General features: G+C 43.6%; 1 protein-coding gene across 2 annotated transcripts in view; it reads left to right on the top strand.

The window, feature by feature from the left end:
* CLIC5 (CLIC family member 5) overlaps positions 1 to 17,111 on the top strand; it is a 68,307-nt gene extending 51,196 nt beyond the window's left edge. For both annotated transcript variants that reach the window (XM_019613408.3, XM_085218384.1), the window contains exons 5-6: positions 6,022 to 6,203; positions 8,718 to 17,111. In XM_019613408.3, coding sequence (XP_019468953.3) covers positions 6,022 to 6,203; positions 8,718 to 8,885 — 350 coding nt within the window. In that variant the 3' untranslated portion in view covers positions 8,886 to 17,111. The remainder of the gene's footprint in view (positions 1 to 6,021; positions 6,204 to 8,717) is intronic.
* The last annotated feature ends 634 nt before the right edge of the window (positions 17,112 to 17,745 follow it).

Here is a 17,745-nt window from a genome sequence, read left to right as displayed (position 1 = left end):
TTGCCTGTTCTCTAAGGAGTATTCTCAAAAACAGTGAGGCTCCTCTGGTGGTAGTTCAGCTTTTCCTAGGGTACTATTTTAGGATGGAATGATCTGCCTTCCGGTGTCTCTTTCAGGCCACAGAGATTGGTGTTTATGTGCTTTGTTTGCTTTGCTGTGTCTCCTCATCCCAGTGTGAAACAAGGAAGGAAATATTTGAGTTCAAGGAAGGGGAAGAAGAGTCCTTGTCTGACCTCTGTAAACGCTGTGGGTGTGGACAGTCTGAATCAGTTTTACTTTTTCCAAACCATTTTTCTTTTACTACTTTCTAGTTACTTTCCACTTTGCTTCAGCCTTATTTGACCCATAGGAAACAGATGGAAACGACCTCCAATGCTGGGAGTTTTATGGCCAGTATTATGCAGGAGGTCAGATGAACTGATTTTGGCTTTAAAAGGTTCTGGAGAAATTCTAAGCCCACTGAAGTCAACAGCGTAACTTCAGTATGGCCAGAATTTCCCTCTAAATACCTACTAATGAATCTTAGAATCTGGCCCTCGACTTGCAGGGTCTCTCCATGCATTACATTTTCCAATGTTTTGTTCTGTTGTGGTCTAAAAGAGAATGATTTCTCTTTGTCCCTGGGAAATAGTGGCTCAGGCTAATAGTTTAAGGAAGTTTTTGCTTGAAGAATTGAATAACAGAGCCAAAATCTTGTCTTGGTTGAACTGGAGTAAATATGGAATAGCTTGTTGACAATGTGGAGTTACTCCTCTTTTATGTCAGTGTAACTGAGAGCACAATTTTGCTGATTATTAGCTTTTGTTACATTATTTGTATTTCTGTGCATGTCATGATTTGTTAATCTCATTGTTCAGCATCAAGTAACCTTATGCTGAAAACAGAATTAGGTATCATTGGCTAAATTGAACCTCACCCCATGCAATTGACAGATGGTAATACATTCATTAAGTGTTCTGTGGTTGCTTTGTGATTGGAAAGTGCTATTTTTTGGCTTCTAAGTCAGAATTCTTAAGGAAAGTTGTATAAAGGTATAGTTTTGAATAGGGAAGGAATATCACAAAGAACTCGTGAGATATTTTTACTGATATTACTTGTTCATTGTTGGTGGGAGGACACAACAGGCTGTGATTGATGTAAGTTGTCTTTGCCTAAATAGCCCAGAACACAGCTGTGAAGCCTGAGAGAGATGATTCCACCATGGTTTTTAAATACATATGGATAGAACTTGTTGGAATTTGAAGTTATATTAAATATATCAGTATGGAGGCAATATAGTTCTGGTGCATTTGAGCTCAGTGATTTCTCTGGACAGAAAGACAGTTTGTGTGAGTTCAGACTTCTGCAGATCTTGCATTGAAAACCTGATGACAGGAGTCCTCATACAGGGCTGGGCCACATTTGGGTTCTCTAAGTTCATACTGCAAGTCTGCAGGGTGGGAAAGCAATTGGAGGTGGAAATTTCAAAAGCAGCACAGAGTAACATTTTCAGGCATAGTTCCACTTGATGTTGTAATACTGAATACTCCACCCTGACATTACCAACACAATGCGAGGCTATTAGATGCTTCAGGAAAAGTTCTCCATACAACTGACTTAAGGTCATGCAAACCAAGTGCACTAGAGAAGATACCACTGACTACAGAGGAAGCTCAGTGTGTTTAATTCAAAACAATTCATTTAATTTATACACCTTAGGGAAGATTAATCCCAATGACTGTCATGCAATTGAGCTCCTGCTCGTATCAACAAACCTGTTATTTAATGATGTTGCCATGAGGATAAGTTATAAAAGGCAATAGCTTTTAAAATTTATTGTGGGTAGTATATTGGCAAATGGAAAATTACACCTTTTAGTTGGTCACATCTTTTTAAATGTCTTCATTCAGTCTATTGTTGTGTCTCGTATTCACAATGTCCTAGTGAGTGCCTGCGGCTCCCTGTGTTCTCAACAGAGACAACATATCAAGTCATCCAGATTTTCACAAAATAGCCATACTGTGGGAGGTTCAGAGATGATACAAGGCGGTGATCTGTGACAGCCAGCACAACTTCACTGCAGCTTCAAGACCATGGCTTCACCCAGGGAGACTGTACTTGACCAGTCTGATGGCCTTCTATTGAAGTGATGACATCAATGGATAAAGGGAGGACACTGTCATCTACGTGGACTTGTGCAAGGCTTTGCACCACATCCTTATCTCTAAATTGGAGAGAGATGGATTTGAAAGATGGACTATTCAGTGGATAAAGAATTGATTGAATGTTTGTAGCCAGAGAGCTGCTGTCAATGGCTCTATGTCCAGGTGAAGGCCGGTGATGAGCAGTGTCCCCATGCAGTCTGTCTTGGGACCAATACTCTTCAACATCTTTATCAGTGACATAGACAGTGGGATTGAGTGTACCTTCAGCAGCTTTCTTGATGACACCAAGTTCAGTGGTGCAACTGACACAAAAGAAGGGAGGGATGTCATCCAGAGGGACCTGGAGACGCTCTAAAAGTGATCACAAGAGAATCTAAGGTACTAGGGTTGAGAATCACAGATGCAGTACAGCCTATGAGAAGAACTCATAGCGAGCAGCACTGCAGAGAAGGGCTTGAGGGTCTTAATGGATAAAAAGCTGAACGTGAGCCAGCAGTGTGTCCTTACAGCCCAGAAGGCCAATAGTACTGTGGGCTCCATCAGCAGAGGGGTGGCAGTGGGCGGGGGGGCTGTCCCCTGTGCTCTGCCCCTTGTAAGACTGCACTGCACTGCTGCATCCAGGCCTGGGGCCCCCAGCACAGGAGGGATGTGGGGCTGTGGGAGCGGGGCCAGAGGAGGGCCAGGAGGATGTTGAGAGGGCTGGAGCACCTCTCTATGGAGAAAGGCTGAGGGAGCTGGGGGTGTTCAGTCTGGAGAAGGGAAGGCTGTGGGGAGACCTCACTGCGGCCTTCCAGTACTGAGGAGCTCATAAGGAGGAGGGGGAGTGACTTTTTACATGGTCTGATAGTGATTGGACAACATGGAATGGCTTTAAACTAAAAAACTATACAAGGGAGAAATTTAGGACAGATGTTAGACAGAAATTTTTTACTGAGAGGGTGGTGAGCCTCATTGCTGCCCAGAGGTGTGGTGCTCCATCCCTTGAGATGCCTGAGGCCACAGATGGGCCCTGGGCAGCCTGAGCTGGGGGCACCCAGCCCATGGCAGGAGGTGGGACTGCCATGATCTTTTAAGGTCTTTTAAGGTCCTTTCCAACCCAAGCCATTCCATGATTTTGTGAAGAGCTTCTTCTGCTTGGTTTGATCTCAATATGAACCCAGACAACAGGTCATTCAGCAAGGGTTCCAGAACCTTCAGAGCTGTAGGTTTTTCTGAGAATGTTGATTCTTAGTCTTTGCTCGTATTTTTTTACCGTTAATGGATTTTCTTAAATATTGACAAGATAAGAGAGCAAATGAGAGAGTTAGTTTTTTAAGGTGTTTACCCATGGTTTCAGCCTTCTGTGATGATCCACTGAAATTATTTATGAAAAGGGAAACAGTCCAATAGGATATCCATACAGATTACTCTGTACTCCACTGGTGGGATTTTATCTGGGAGATCTGGTTTGATCACCTTGAAAAGGCATTTGAAGCTCAGCCTTCCACTTTCCAGAAAAATTATCTCCCTACAACATTGTTAAAAATACAATTCTTCTCCCACTTATTTATTTTTTTTAAAATGATTTTAAAAGAAATTAAAAGTAGCCTTGTATACCTAAGCTCTATATTAAATTGTAATTTTAGGTTTTTAATTCTCTTGACTTTTCAGAATTCCATCATTGGTCAGTTGGAAGAAAGACAGCTCTCTCTTATTCACTGATCCTCTCTTTCCTGGCTGTTCTGGGAGCTTTACCAGTACCAGAGGAGTATTAATTAATCAGGGTCTGAATTAGTGGTTCAGTTTCTGATGATCAGAATCCGAGGTGGTCCCACCTTATAATGACTTCAGTGGGAGATCTTGGGATCCCATGGGTCCCAGCAGAGCCTGGAGTTAGTCTCAGACATGTTGAACCTTGCACATATGCTCGTTTCTGGCCTAAAGCAGTTGCATGCAAGCGCCAAATGAATTCAGATAGATGTTTTTCCCACTGTCACACATAGGCTCCACTCCAGGCATTGTTTTTGAGACAACCATGACGCATTTTGGTGTATCAGTAAGAAAAGAAAACAACACATCCCTAATAAGTTCCAGAAAACTTACATAAATGCGTGTCACCTGCTGCTCCTGGCTTTGTAAACACGTGCAGCTGACCCATGGGCTAGCACAGGGCAGCTCGTGTAGCACTTCCACTGGGAACATTGCACGGATCCCTCAAAGACCTGTAGGTCTCACTGGGTAAATGGGATGCTGGAAAATAGTCAGCGTTAAGCCAATTTTCTAAAATCCAAATGAGCAAAATTGGATTAAATCACAGTAATTTGATTCCATTGTCTCTAAATGAATTCACTGCAAGAGAATATAGTGTGGGGCTGACCAAGAGACAGAGAGCTCTCCATTCAACAGGTGTGATGGGTCAAACCAAGGAGAGATTGCTAAACCTTCCAAGCGTTGCCACACGGGGTAGCACTGTGCAGCAGGAAATCACCGCCCTTTGGCAGAAGCCGTGTGGCAGAGCACAGCTGCAGATGATTAAAGGCACCACTGCCGGGATCTGACAGGAGAATGTCAGTGTCAAAATTCAATTTAAATTGATTAAATAAGGGATGGCAACGCTTTTGTTTTATGGATGGCAGCACTTCAGTCGCTTTAGATGCTCTGCTTTCAGAAATAAAATTCTTTCTCTCCCCGCTCCGTTTGCTGGGATGTTTTCAGTTGGATCGCAGTCACTCCTCCAGTCAATCAATTAAGCCAGGATTTGCCACTGTGTCTGAGAGTCAGCCACAACAGAGCTGCTACGGTTCCCTGGTGCTTGGCCTAGAGGCTTCAGAGGGAGCAAGGCATCAGGTGGCTTAATCCATCTTCCACCACTGGCACAAGGCTTAATGGATGTCAGGGCTGCAGAGAAGTCACGTTCCGTGGAGCTCGGCTCCTGCTCTTTCCATGGCTCTGTGCACACTGCCCATCCCTCCGTGCCAGCAGCAAGCAGAGCCAGCAGAGCTGCAGGTGCCAGAACTGTCCTGCACAGGATGATCGCTGCTGCCTGTTGGAGCTCACGCTGTGCTCCATGAATACATTTATGTCCCCAGGCTTTGTAGTGCCATGCCGTGTGAGTAACCTGACGCACTGAGCAGTCTCCCTTAAGTTAAATGGCAGTAACTTACTCAGAGATAAAAGATCTTACAGGATTAGGCCTTAAACGTTGATTCCAGGCCAGATCTGCAGCAGGTATAAATCACCGCAGGTAATTTTCACCAGCTGAAATTCTGGCCCGAAGCCCGTGAGTCATGTTGTTATTTTTTCACATTGTAAATTCTCGCTGTTTCTTATTTATGTTGCTTTAGCACTGTGAGGCACTTGTCAGGTGCCAGGACCACATCGTGCTTGTCACCCTTCAGAGATGCAAAAGATCCTTCTTGCCCTGGAGCTTCTGCAGTTCAAATAACATGCAAATGTGTGTACAGTCATCCAGTTTTCTATAAGTGCATTGTTGCAATCACATTTTTTTACTAACCTGCAGGTAAAGTGTAAGAACGCAAAGTCTGTGCCCCAAGTTGATGTTTTCAAGTACAGACTTTGCTCTTTGCTTTGTGTCACGTCTAAGCGGAATTTTACATCTTCAGTTCCTTGAAGCCAGCAGCAGTGTGGGACAAGGGCTTTCACAGCTGAAGGCCCAAGACTTATCTCCACTGTGGCACTCCATCTGAGACATATCAGAATGAGAATCTGCACCTAAATGAACCTGAAGTAAGAAGAATCTTAACAGTGGCTGAATATCTCACCTGTTTTGAGTAGTTTTGAATTTTTATTTTGTTACCTTGCTTTTGTTTAATAGCCATTGACAGTGAATGTTTCTAAATAATTCTTTCTGGCCATTCACTCCTTCTTTTTGGCACAGCCCTTGAAAGAGGTTTGGTGAAGGCTCTGAAGAAGCTGGATGATTATCTGAGAACCCCTCTGCCAGAGGAGATTGATGCAAACAGCACTGAAGAAGAGAAGGTGTCCAAACGCAAGTTTCTGGATGGAGATGACCTCACCCTTGCTGACTGCAACCTTCTGCCCAAACTCCATGTTGTCAAGGTAAAAGATATCATGTGATGGACAAAGAAGCCTTATTTGGTAGGGAAGTGCTCCGGTTCAAATATTTTGAGTGTTTGTGCTGCATGGTAGGCTAACACATATGTATTTACCCACTCCCTCTCATGGATAAGAAAATGAGTGATATATGAAGTGCACAGAGTGAAGTCCCTTCCATTGCTCCAACAGCCAAGTGTCAAGCCAACAGATTTTTCAGCAGAGGTATCTTAAGTGCTAAGGAAACAGGATTTGACACACATTCTTCTCAGTATTTCCTGTAAGTTAACTTAAACCATTTTGTATTTAGTATGTGGGAAAATTGTCCCATCAGTAGTCAGTAGCAAAGACAGTGTTAAGATTTGGGTGTCCTTTCTCTTTGTTTTTACACTGCTGCTGGGAAAAGTCATCTTTCATATTAATTACATATATTTCATATATTACTTCGGTTCCCACCCACTTGTGACTTAAGAGAGACAGTGTGTCTTTGGGGGCAGTGTTTGTTCCAGCTGGTGTTTCACATAGAGAAATTAACAAATCAGTGTCACAGCTGAAGTCCAGGATTTAAGATATACAGTGGTTGCTGGTACAGCGCAAATGATGTGCATCATCTTGACTTGTAAATGTTTCATTTATCTAATTTATTGGATTGCATCTTTCTTTAGAATAAAGCAAGTACCTGGCAGACCTTGGCAAGCAAGAAAACTAGTAATTAAAACCAAGACATGTGTCTAATTTGGCTTTCTGAGCCAAAACATAAACTGAGCCTAGGAGCTGACGGCACACATGCAGTAAGATAGATAAAAGTGCATAAGTCACCAGGTGAGAGCTGCAATAACATCCTCCCAGCTGTAGCTCTTTCTTTGGCTCATTTTGATTGGTGACTTTGGATTCACACAGTACAAAATCAAATGGTTCCTGTTTCACTGTGACAAAATGAAAGAAGTCAAACGAGAACTAAAATATTTCTCAGACAAGCATAACCACAGGATATTATCTGAAAAGCATTTTACAGATGTAAGAAAAGGGTAAATTATCAAGAGTTTTTCACTTGATGAAAGATGTATGCTGGAAATTGTGAAAATCTTGACTTGAGCTGCCCAGCAGGTTTTATCTTCCCCATGTGTGTGTGAAACACCATTGAAGGCAAGAATGCTTAATTAAATGCAGTTTAAGGCAGGATGAGGCGTTACATATACCAAGTGGATCCTGGTAATAAAAGCAAATCAAATCATAGTCATTTCTGAGAACATGACTGTCCTGCGAAAGCTGAGATGGAAAACAGCTCTACCATGTGCTTTTAAAATAAAGGGGAACTCTGTGCCACATATGTATGTAATTTATGCTCAGGAACAATTTTATACTGTCAGAAAAATTAGAGATTGGAAGCACTCATCAAATCAGCTAATCCGTCCCTTCCTATCAGCTAGTTCATTCTGTCACCACAGGATTATTCTATATGGTATGTTCTTACAGGGAAACTGAAATGTCCCAATCCAGCAAGCTGCCTAACCAACCAGCTAGCTTTAAACACAGATTAGTCCCTTGGACTTCAATGGGACCATACAGGTGCTTAAAATTAAGTATGCACTTAAATATTTTGCTGAATAAGGGCCTGAACATTTTGAGAAATTGAGAATTTCCCTTGATGGACAATTTCCGAGTCTAACAACTCTTGAAATAACCATTTTCTTTCTCCAGTTTATACTAATAGTCCTGTTCCTAATGTCTGCTAAATCATCTTGGTTCCTCGACCATGGTACCCATACCATGCCAAATCTTTTCTTTGTGAGAACAAGGACACAGCCTTCCAACAGCTGTAGGCAGTTATGTCTTCTGACTTTGTTGGCCAAATAAAATATATTACGTATGTTAAAAAAAAATAAAAATAGTAAATATATAATGTAATATGTTGAATATGGTACTCAGTTTTAAAATGCATTATATATTAACTGCTACTAATGCCTTTCCCCTAAATCTATATATTTTTCATTCAGCTATAAGATCTCTTCTTTGGCATCTCACTGTTAAGAACTGATGTGCACAGGACTGGTGGAAAACACCTGAAAATAGTAGTAAAATTAATGAACTTTAGGTGCCTTAAAATGCACAATTTGGTGATAGTTGCCAGGCAATTTTATTGAAGTGCCCTTAGGCCAGATGGTGTCCTTGCAAAACGTGGGATCACCAATGGGCCTTTTCAAGATGTTCTATTCTAAATCCAAGTGTCCCCAAGAATTTAAAAGAAAATAGAATTATAGAATGGTTTGGGTTGGAAGGGATGTTTAAAGATCGTGGGCAGAGACATTCGATCAGGTTACTCAAAGGCCTGTCCAACCCAGTACTTCAAATGATGGAACACAGTTCCTCTGGACAACCTGTTCTAGCGTCTGATCACCTATTTGTCTCCTTTGCTGTTAATTATACTACAAGAAAGAGTAAGAAGCTCTCTGAAATGCCATCAGGGGATGTATCACCAGCAGATGCTTTCTTGTTTTTCTTCTTTTTCCTTTGGTTTAGATTGTTGCAAAGAAATACCGCAACTTCGAGTTCCCAACGGAGATGACGGGGCTGTGGCGGTACCTGAAGAACGCGTACGCCAGGGATGAGTTCACTAACACCTGTGCAGCAGACAAAGAAATTGAGCAAGCCTATGCGGATGTGGCCAAACGGCTCAGCAAGTCCTAACTGACCCCAGCAGTGGCTCAGCATCCCTGGCAGATTCCTGTTTTGTAGACTTTTCTCCTTGTTGCCTTAAGATATACCTTATCATTATGCTATCTGGTCGGCATCCCTATGATTTCACCTGTTCAGGAGTATTGGTCAGGGATAGACATGCTTCTCCCTGGAGGAAGGAGAAGGCAGCTCTAGTGTAGGGGGTGGAGACCCTTTGAAATCTGAACCTACGATCTGACACAACTAGTATTACTCATAATCAGTATTGGAAATGACTCCGCTGTATTAGTTTCTTGTTTTGTGTTGGGGTATGTCACCACCTGTTTTCTTTGGAGTTATAACAGTAGTATGTTAGCTTAAATTTCAAGCAAGTCAGTTAGGAACACATAGAACTGCTTCTTCTGCTGATTATTTCAAGGGCGCTTTGTTTTCCCATTGCTATTGAAACCTGTGAGGAAGGAACAAAATTTGTGAGAGAGGCAAAAGGAAAGAGTTTGACCCTAGGGGAGTAAAGCTCTTAGCAGTTGTATTTTTAAACCTCTCTGAAAGCATTTTCTGTCTTAGAAGGCCCAAGTGTTTGTAGGACATTTATTTTTAACTTGGCACAAGAGGGGAAAGCCTAAGCAAATATGTCAGACTTGCAGATGCTCCTTTGCATAAAATTTGTATGATGCTGCTGGATCTAGAGGTGTAAAGCAAAAGAGAGTGAATGGGCAATTGAGCAGGAAGCCCTTGGAAGAGGCTAATGCCAAAATGGCCAGTGGATCTGACATTTGGGAGAGACAGCATTAATAACGGGGCAATACATTGAGTCAAGCCCACAGCCCAAACTGGCACAGCTAACCAAACCATGCAGAACATTGTCATCCTGGCTCCGTGGCTGCCAGTTCCTTTCTGCTGCTATCTTGGGAAGCGTGGCTAGGCAGGAACAAGCTTTGGGCTCCAGATGGGTTGCCTTCAGGCAGCCATCATCCTGCCCAGGGAGCAGTGCGCTCTGAGAAAGGGACAGGCTGGGACAGGGAGACCCATTTCCATCCTGAAAGCTGGTGAGCAGGTGAGGAGGAAGCCTGCATGCTGCCTTAGTCCTGCTCCCCCAAGGTTCACCAGTCCAGGTTAAATGATTCAGGATTGTTTTCTGAGACCGATTATTTCTTTCAATCCGGAACATCTGCCCGACACAATTTGCTTTAAAGTAGTGATTATGTGCACATTACTTTAGTAAATCCAGAACGACAGCCCTTTTGCATAAAACTCACATGTATGATGGTGAACATGAAACATTTCAGTTTGGGACTATTTGAAGACAAACGAAAGCTGAGCTCTTGGCTGGCATGGCTCTCCTTATCTCAGGGCTGAGCCCTGACTGAGGGGAGCCTGGGGGCAGTGGGCTGAGGCCAGGGGAACCCTGCAGTGAGCTGTCTGCAGCCTGAGAGCCAAGAGATGGATCCACGGCCACCGCTGCATGACAGTGATGAATGTCTGGTGGGATTTTTCCCCTTCTCATGCTCACCCAGCTGGGAGCAGGATACAGTTTGCTTGTTGTTGACTATTGTTTCGCACGCAGTGATCAGTTTGTTCTGAGCTTTCCAAAACCTCAGAACTCCCAGGCCTTCCCCTGAAAGGGGCTATGTTAGAAGTGGCTGGATTGGGGGGCAAAGACTGCATGAAATCAGCTGGCTCAGAGGGTGCTGATAGCAGCCAACAAAGCCTCAGGAGCTTAGCAGTGTCTGCACAGGCACATGTGGCTCGTTAAAAAAAAAACAAAACAAACAGCACTTCTTCATGAGTTTGGAATGACTTGTGATGTTATTTTATTTTTTTTAATTTTAGATTGAGGCGATTATTTATTTATTCTGATCCACTCGGTCCTTTCTGCCTGCCTTTTGCTTTTGGTTTGCGCTCAGCGCGCTGCTCAGGATGGTATTAACAGCACTGTATGATCTCATTTGGTAGGGAGAAGCTGCTGTGTGATGAACAGCCTCTGGGCTGGATTTTGGCTGGCAGCACCCCTTGGCCAGGAGCAGCTTTTTGCAGTTGCTGTTGGCCCGGTTTGCACGCAGTTGGTGGCACAGTGGCAGTGATGTTGGAATGAAGGTGCAGAGGCAGACGCAGCTCTTGTTCTGTGCTCCCTGTGGTTAGCTCCTTACAGAAGGCAGTGCTCACCTGCAGCTGAGTGGGGTGAGTGAGGCAGTCGGGGTCTGCCCTGATTTTGGCCATCTTTGAACCCTCATTCCTGAATCCCATGCTTCTAAAATGTTCTACCTGTCTGACTTTTTTTTTTTTTTGCTAGAAGAGGGCCAAATCACCATCCTTTGGTCTCAGCATGCCGCAAGTTGCATCTGTTTTTTAAAAAATGATGTTTAGAAATGGGTGGGCTCATAGCAAAAGGAAAATGACCTGTTGGTGCAATGAGTTTTTTGGTTAGATGTTCTTAAAATCCTTTTTCGATTTGATTAGAAAACTGAAAACCCCCGTGCTACCGTCCTTTTAATTGGCAATACAAAATCAAAATATTTTCACTTTCTGAGCAACACCGCAAAGAGAAATAAAAATCTGGACAAAATGTATTGATAGATATGAGAAGGAATAAGAGGAAAGAAATGAAACTGGTTTTCCATCAGCTGTAGTGCCCATTCTGGGGGAATTTACGTCTGGCTCTGCATCCTAACTGTGCATTTTGTTCATCACTCTATTATAGGCTGATCCAAGATCACGGACAGGTTCAAGCATTGCCTGACCTTTGGGTTTGCAGGTTCATGCTGTCAGGTCTGTAACTTCTGCTCACCTTTGTGCTTTGTGCTTTGTGCCATAGGCAGAAGCAGGAAGCACTGGAAATCCTATATAGAAAAGTTTGAGTCCTACACATACTGAATTTGAGCTCAGTACTCCTGACTCAGGATCCATCACCATCAAGATTTTAAGGGGCTCCAGACTCCTTTAGGCAGGGTATTTTCAGTGACCTCCCATTGTATTTAGAATTTTAAGTAATAAATATTAATCATACAGGATTGTATGTCTACATTGGCAAGGCAGCATTTCTGAAAAGAATCTAAGTGACAAGACAGACATTGCAGATTTACAATAACTTTGTTCATAAATTTTTTGCAAGATGTAAAGAAAGACATAGTGCAGGGGGGGAAGAAGCCAACAATATGGATTTAATCATCTACATTTCAGAAATGCAGACCAAATGTCTGTAAAGATGTCCATTTCATCCAAACATTTCTTAGATATTTATTTCAAAGCTCCCTGTTCAGTCAATCCAACACTCCATTCATATTGGAACTAATATTGATTTCTCTTCTATTACCAGCGATACGGGAGTGTTAAAGGATCCCATATACAAGTTACTCTTGTTTTTTGTTAGACTTTTTTCAGTTGCCAAGAGGTCATCTTGCTATGCAGGTAAGACCAAGGGAGTGCCTGTTTCAGGACTGCTTAAAAGAAAGCTTCCGACAGACATTTTTTTCCACCAGAAAGACTCTTGTAAAGGTATTTCTTTATCAGGAGTGTTGTGGACTATTGAGCTATGGGTTACAAGCTCTTCTCCTATGTTTGCATCAGCTGAAAACCACCGCCAGGGAGGAATTATGGTCTGTATTGCAAAGAAGCTAGACATCTTTGTTTCCTGCCATGTTGTGCAGAGCGGTAATTTTGAGTATGTATTTATTCTATTTTGACCCCCAGACAGCTTTTCTCATCCCTTGTACCCACAGAAAGTCAGCTCCAGGTTACCCATAACCATGCTTCCATCCTTCAGTGCCAATTCAGTAGAGTGCCCATGGATGGGCACACAAAGAAGGGCATTTTAGGACAACCCATCTGCCTGGTGGGATGGCAACCAAAGGTCATTGCTTCCAGCAGGGATCCCACCACTGTCCCAGCAGAAAAAGTGAGAAGCAAAGAGAGTCTCTCTTTCTGAAGTGACCATGTTTGGCTCACCACTGAGTTTGGGGTATTGCTAAAATGTAGGGGTTGGAAATCTCACTCATTTGAAACCCTAAGGGCACATGGAAGCACACAGTTTGTAAAATGAATTGGTGTTTTAAACAGGGAAGTAAACCCAAAGCCCATTGTCCTCCTTCACTTGTATTCTTTTAGGCACTGGGAAGTTTGCAGTTGTTTATTATTCTGCTAGATATATTCTTGAATAGCTTTTCATATTAAGAAATATTTTCCAGTAAGATCTTTGCCTTTCTACTCAATCTTTCAACTCCTCATTAATTTTGATGTCTGTGATGACCAAATGATTCCAGAGGAGGCAGGAAAGCTGGGAGGCTTGTACTTGTTGAGAAGTTGAAGGAGGTAATGATTTTTTGGAGAAAACAGTGTTCAAAGCATTTTTTTAACAATCTGTCTTTTCATCTGGGATACTTTAACCAAAAATGATGGTCTGTTTAGTCTGGGCTCTGATTTTAAGCTGGGACCTGGAACAGTCACCGTGTTCAAGATGGCTTTGCTGAGGGATTTCCCCCAGATACATAGGGATGTTCCCTCTTGGTCACAAAATGACCCATTTCCTTCGTCGGGATCTTCTGGTCTGTGTTGGTGCTAAATTACCACACTCCATTAACTTTGTGCTGGGCAGTGAAAACGGGTCCTACCACCTCCTCTCCTCTTCTGTGCAGGGAAAGAAAAGAGCAGTGACCTGCTTTACTTCCTTGTCCCCCATCCCAAGCAACACTTCAGCCCCAAGGGAGCACAGGGTCCTGCCCAACACTGGTATCCAAAACCTGAAGACCCCCACATCCCTCACCAGGCAGCATTTCATAGCCCACAGCAGTCTTGCAGCCCCTTGCTCCCCTCTTGGCCCAAACCATCCCCTTTCAACATTTATCAGAGAGATGCTCACACTGGCAGTATCCCGGGGGATGTGCACCAGCTGAGCAGCTCTGAGGGGTGCCATTGGCCCAGCCCAGAAGGTGATGGCTGCACTGCTGGGGGATGGCCACCCCTGCCCAGCAGTCCCCCACTGGTGGTTCAGTGTTTGGTAGGAAATGCTGATGTCAGCTCTGCCATGCTCTCAGCCAGCAGTGCTGCTCCACAAGCAGAGCTGTCTATGCCACCTCTTGCTGCCCCAGCTCAATGCCCTGAAGGATGTTAGTGGTTAGTGCTGAACGAGTGCTTGCCTGCGCTTGCACTTGCAGGACTGGGGCCTGAAAGTCATGGCAGGAAAGCCTCTATCAATGAAGCTGTTATTATCCTGTTTCCTTTGAAATCCATGGCAGAATTCCCAGAGGGGAAATTCCCAGTAGGAGTTCCCGGTAGAGCCCAAGTCTACACCATGATGAAGCTGTTTGAGGTGTGATGTTCTTGGAGAACTGCAAACACTCAGAGAAACATGGAACCAGCAACAGCATACGGAGTCTCACTGCAGAAGCAGCACCAAAGACCCCATTCTGTCCCAGTTCTAACTGAGGGACGCCACCAGTGCTGTCAGAACCATGCTGGTGGAGCCCTGGGGTTTTGGGGCAGAGCCCTGCTGGCAGTGTGATGCCAAGCCGTGTTCTGCTGCATCTCCCTCCCACAGGCAGTGAGCTGCCTGCCCCATTCCTATTCTGATACGGCTTGTCTAACGAAAGCTGAGGAGGGTGGGGGATTTATTTTGTCTTAATGTATATACTCACATTGTAAAAACAATCCAAAAACTCCTTAGTGGTTCTCCACATGATGCTGTCAGTTCTCACCACAGGGTAGAATTTGTTGGTAGAAATTAAATGAAATTAAATTAAAACAGAAAAGCTTGGCTGCTGCTGATAGGTACTACTGGGAGCCCTGAAAGCAGTGTGCAGTGTAGAAGCATAGCAGGAGTGAACAGCCCCCAATTCCTCGGTTTGCTTATGTTTTGCAGCATCACTGCAGCCCATTCTCCTGCACTGTTGCTAATTCCCTGTCTCTCTATGTCTATATCTGAAAATTTTGGGAAATAGGTATGGGCACCACATTCATCTTTTTCCCCCTTTCTTTCCCCCATCAAATCAATCCCTTTAGTTTGGATGTATATGATAGGTAAGGAGCGTTTCCAAACAGCAGATATCTCAGCTTTTTCATTAAGGAATTTTTTAAGAGCTTTGGGGTAATGAGAGGTTATCGCCATCTTTGGGAATAAACTGTACTATAAAACATATATAGGAGTCTGATTCTGACCGAATGGCTTAAGCGAGGCAGCATATAGTTCGTTTTGAAGAGTCTGCTTAGGACTGAGCAAGCAGAATAATCCACGCTTTGCAGTAAAAACTTAAAGTCTGGTTCAAGTCTCAGTTTTTCGTTGGTTGTTTTGGTGTTTTTTGGGGATTACTTTCTGTACAACACTTTGCTTAGAATCACAGAATCATGGAATATCCCAAGCTGGAAGAGACCTGTAAGGATCATTGAGTCCTACTCCCAGAAACAGCATCTGTTCTATGTATAGGCATTTTATTACGAGGAATGCCTCCTCCCTGGAAGCACTCAAGGCCAGGCTGGATGGGGCTGTGAGCAAACTGGTCTAATGGGAGGAGTCCCTCCCTACAGCAGGAGGTTGGAACTGGATGTTCGTAAAGGTCCCTTCCTATCAAGCCGTTCTATGATTCTGTGATTCTATTATGTAATGGCATTATTTAATTCAACAGTTCTGTAAGAGTGTGTTGGGACGGAAGGTGGCACAAGGTGAACTGCTCCTGAAATGATGCTGTTGCAGGCTGAGCCCTTGGGTTTGTTCCCTGTGCAGTGGACACAAGCAGTGCCACGGGTCGTGCAGAGGCAGGAGCTGCCGACCTGCCTCCCGTGCTGCCAGGAATGGGGTTTTGTCAGCACTGGGAAATAGGGGTGAAAAAAACCTGGCCCCATCCCTCCTTCCCTGTGCAATGCTGACTGCTTGTGTACGTGGCTGTGTTTTCAGAGCTTGTGAAGCCGTTCCCAATAGCTGCTTGCTTTGCTTTCTGGGGAACAGGTCCTCATCTGTGCAAATCCTTACAGCAATCATCCTATCCCTTTTTCCCTGTAAATTCTATTTTTTTTAGAGTCCTGCTCTATACCGCCTAGCAAGTTCTGATCCACCGATTGACAGATTTATCTTCCTTGTCTGACTGTTTCCAATTCCAAAGCCTGAAGATCAAAACCAAGTTGCGTAGTGAGATCTGAGGGTGAGCAGAAATGCTGTTTTGTTTTCCTCAGAAACCACTCAGTTCCAAATCCTGACTCCAATCCTGGTTAGTGAGGGGGGTCTGAGGCTGAAGGAGAGGAAGAGGAGCCCGCTGCACACGATGCTGTCCCTCCAGTGAGGGAGGAGGAGGAACCAGTCTGGGAGTCCTTAGAGGTGTATGGACAAGTTTTCACTCCTGCGTGTGAAATCAGTCTATGCAGGGACATGAGTGGCCCCAACCTGCCCCAGAGCTGCTTAAAAACATCCGTGATATTAAAAAGCTAAAGTTGGGATGGAATAACACCCTCAGGACACAGCACACACAAAAAGTGACTCAAAGACACTCCAATTCTTAGCTATCAGTCCAGATCCATCTTAAGGGCTGGATTTCTTCCACCAAAATGCCATTAGTCTCAGAAACACCTCATTGTTGTTGGGGTCTGCCAGTCTGCTGGGGGAAAGCAAAATCAGGGGTTCCTAAAGACTGATTCTTCAGTTGGATCTGGTGAGCTTCAGAGCCATCTGTTTGTAAACAACTCCTTGATAGAGCTTGGCTGTGGAAAGTGACTGTGCATGGGAGGGTCTCCATCAGGTCAGGCAGGTAATCCATCTCTTCTCATACCCCTGGTTTTCCACTGAGGCACATCCTAAGGGAGAATTTTAGATCAGACGGCACCCTTTGCAGTAGAACTCTTTATTTCCTCTCCATATGTACAGCTGCTAGCGTGGCAGGAGTCTGATTAGAGCCTTTGTGTGCTGCTCTAACACTCAGAACATATAATAGGAATAATGTAATTAAAATGTCATTGCAGTTTGCCTTTAGCATAATGATTGCTTGGCTGTACTGTCACCTGTGAATAAAGTCAATGTCCTTTTTGTATCATAGGGAGTATATTTTATTATTGAAGAAACAGTTTAATTTTTAAGATTAAATTGACAAGTATCAGCTTATTGTTTCATTGTAAGCCTGAACAAGCAAATATTTCTTTTGTAGCCTTCAAATGAGTATGTGTTAAATGAAGAAATCCACCTTCCTGAATTGGAGCTGTTTATAGTCTGATATTCCGGGAGTGATTAACACTTGGTAATTTGAATAAAAGTGGTTTATTTTCTCATTGGGTTATTCCTGGACTTTTGTTTAAATTGCTAACTGTTGGTTTTATTAACCAGAAACGTACCCTTGGCTCTAGGAGTGGTTGCAGAGAGAAAGTGTGCCTATAGCTGTACTCACCTGTGGAACTTGGGTGGAGTAGAAATGAAGGACAGTCAGCTGCAGCTATGTCAGCAGAAGCAGGAGCAGGTAAAAGCATTGGTGCCATATGATTGTACAGCTCTGGGGTAGTGTCCAAGCACAGCACAGCAGATCTGAGAGCTGATGGGGTTATAATACAGCTCTGTCAAATAGTGGATGGAGTGAAATGGGCTGTTATTGTTCAGTTTTTCTCATTTCATAGGGTAGGGTTTCCTGATGAAGTAATCCAGCAGCAAGTCTAAAGCAAACAAGGAAAAATACCATTTTCAAAGTGCAGTTGAGCTTTGGAGCCTTTTACCAGCAGAAACTTTGCAGAGCAGAATGAACATGGGGTTCAAATAGGGATATGATAACGTTCTGAAAAATAGACCATTAAAGTTGTTAAACATGATAGTTTGGGTGGAATCCCCAGGTTAAGACGTTCCTAAATACGTGGGCTGGGACAGGGCCCAGATGGAGCGTGTTTTCACCTGCCGTATTTCATATGTTGCTTCTTA

The sequence above is a fragment of the Meleagris gallopavo genome, chromosome 2, assembly GCF_905368555.1.
Source record: "Meleagris gallopavo chromosome 2, MGAL_WU_HG_1.1, whole genome shotgun sequence".
Classification (NCBI taxonomy): Eukaryota; Metazoa; Chordata; class Aves; order Galliformes; family Phasianidae; genus Meleagris; species Meleagris gallopavo.
The sequence above is the reverse complement of the archived record's forward strand: the minus strand, read 5'-3'. Positions and strand labels throughout refer to the sequence as shown.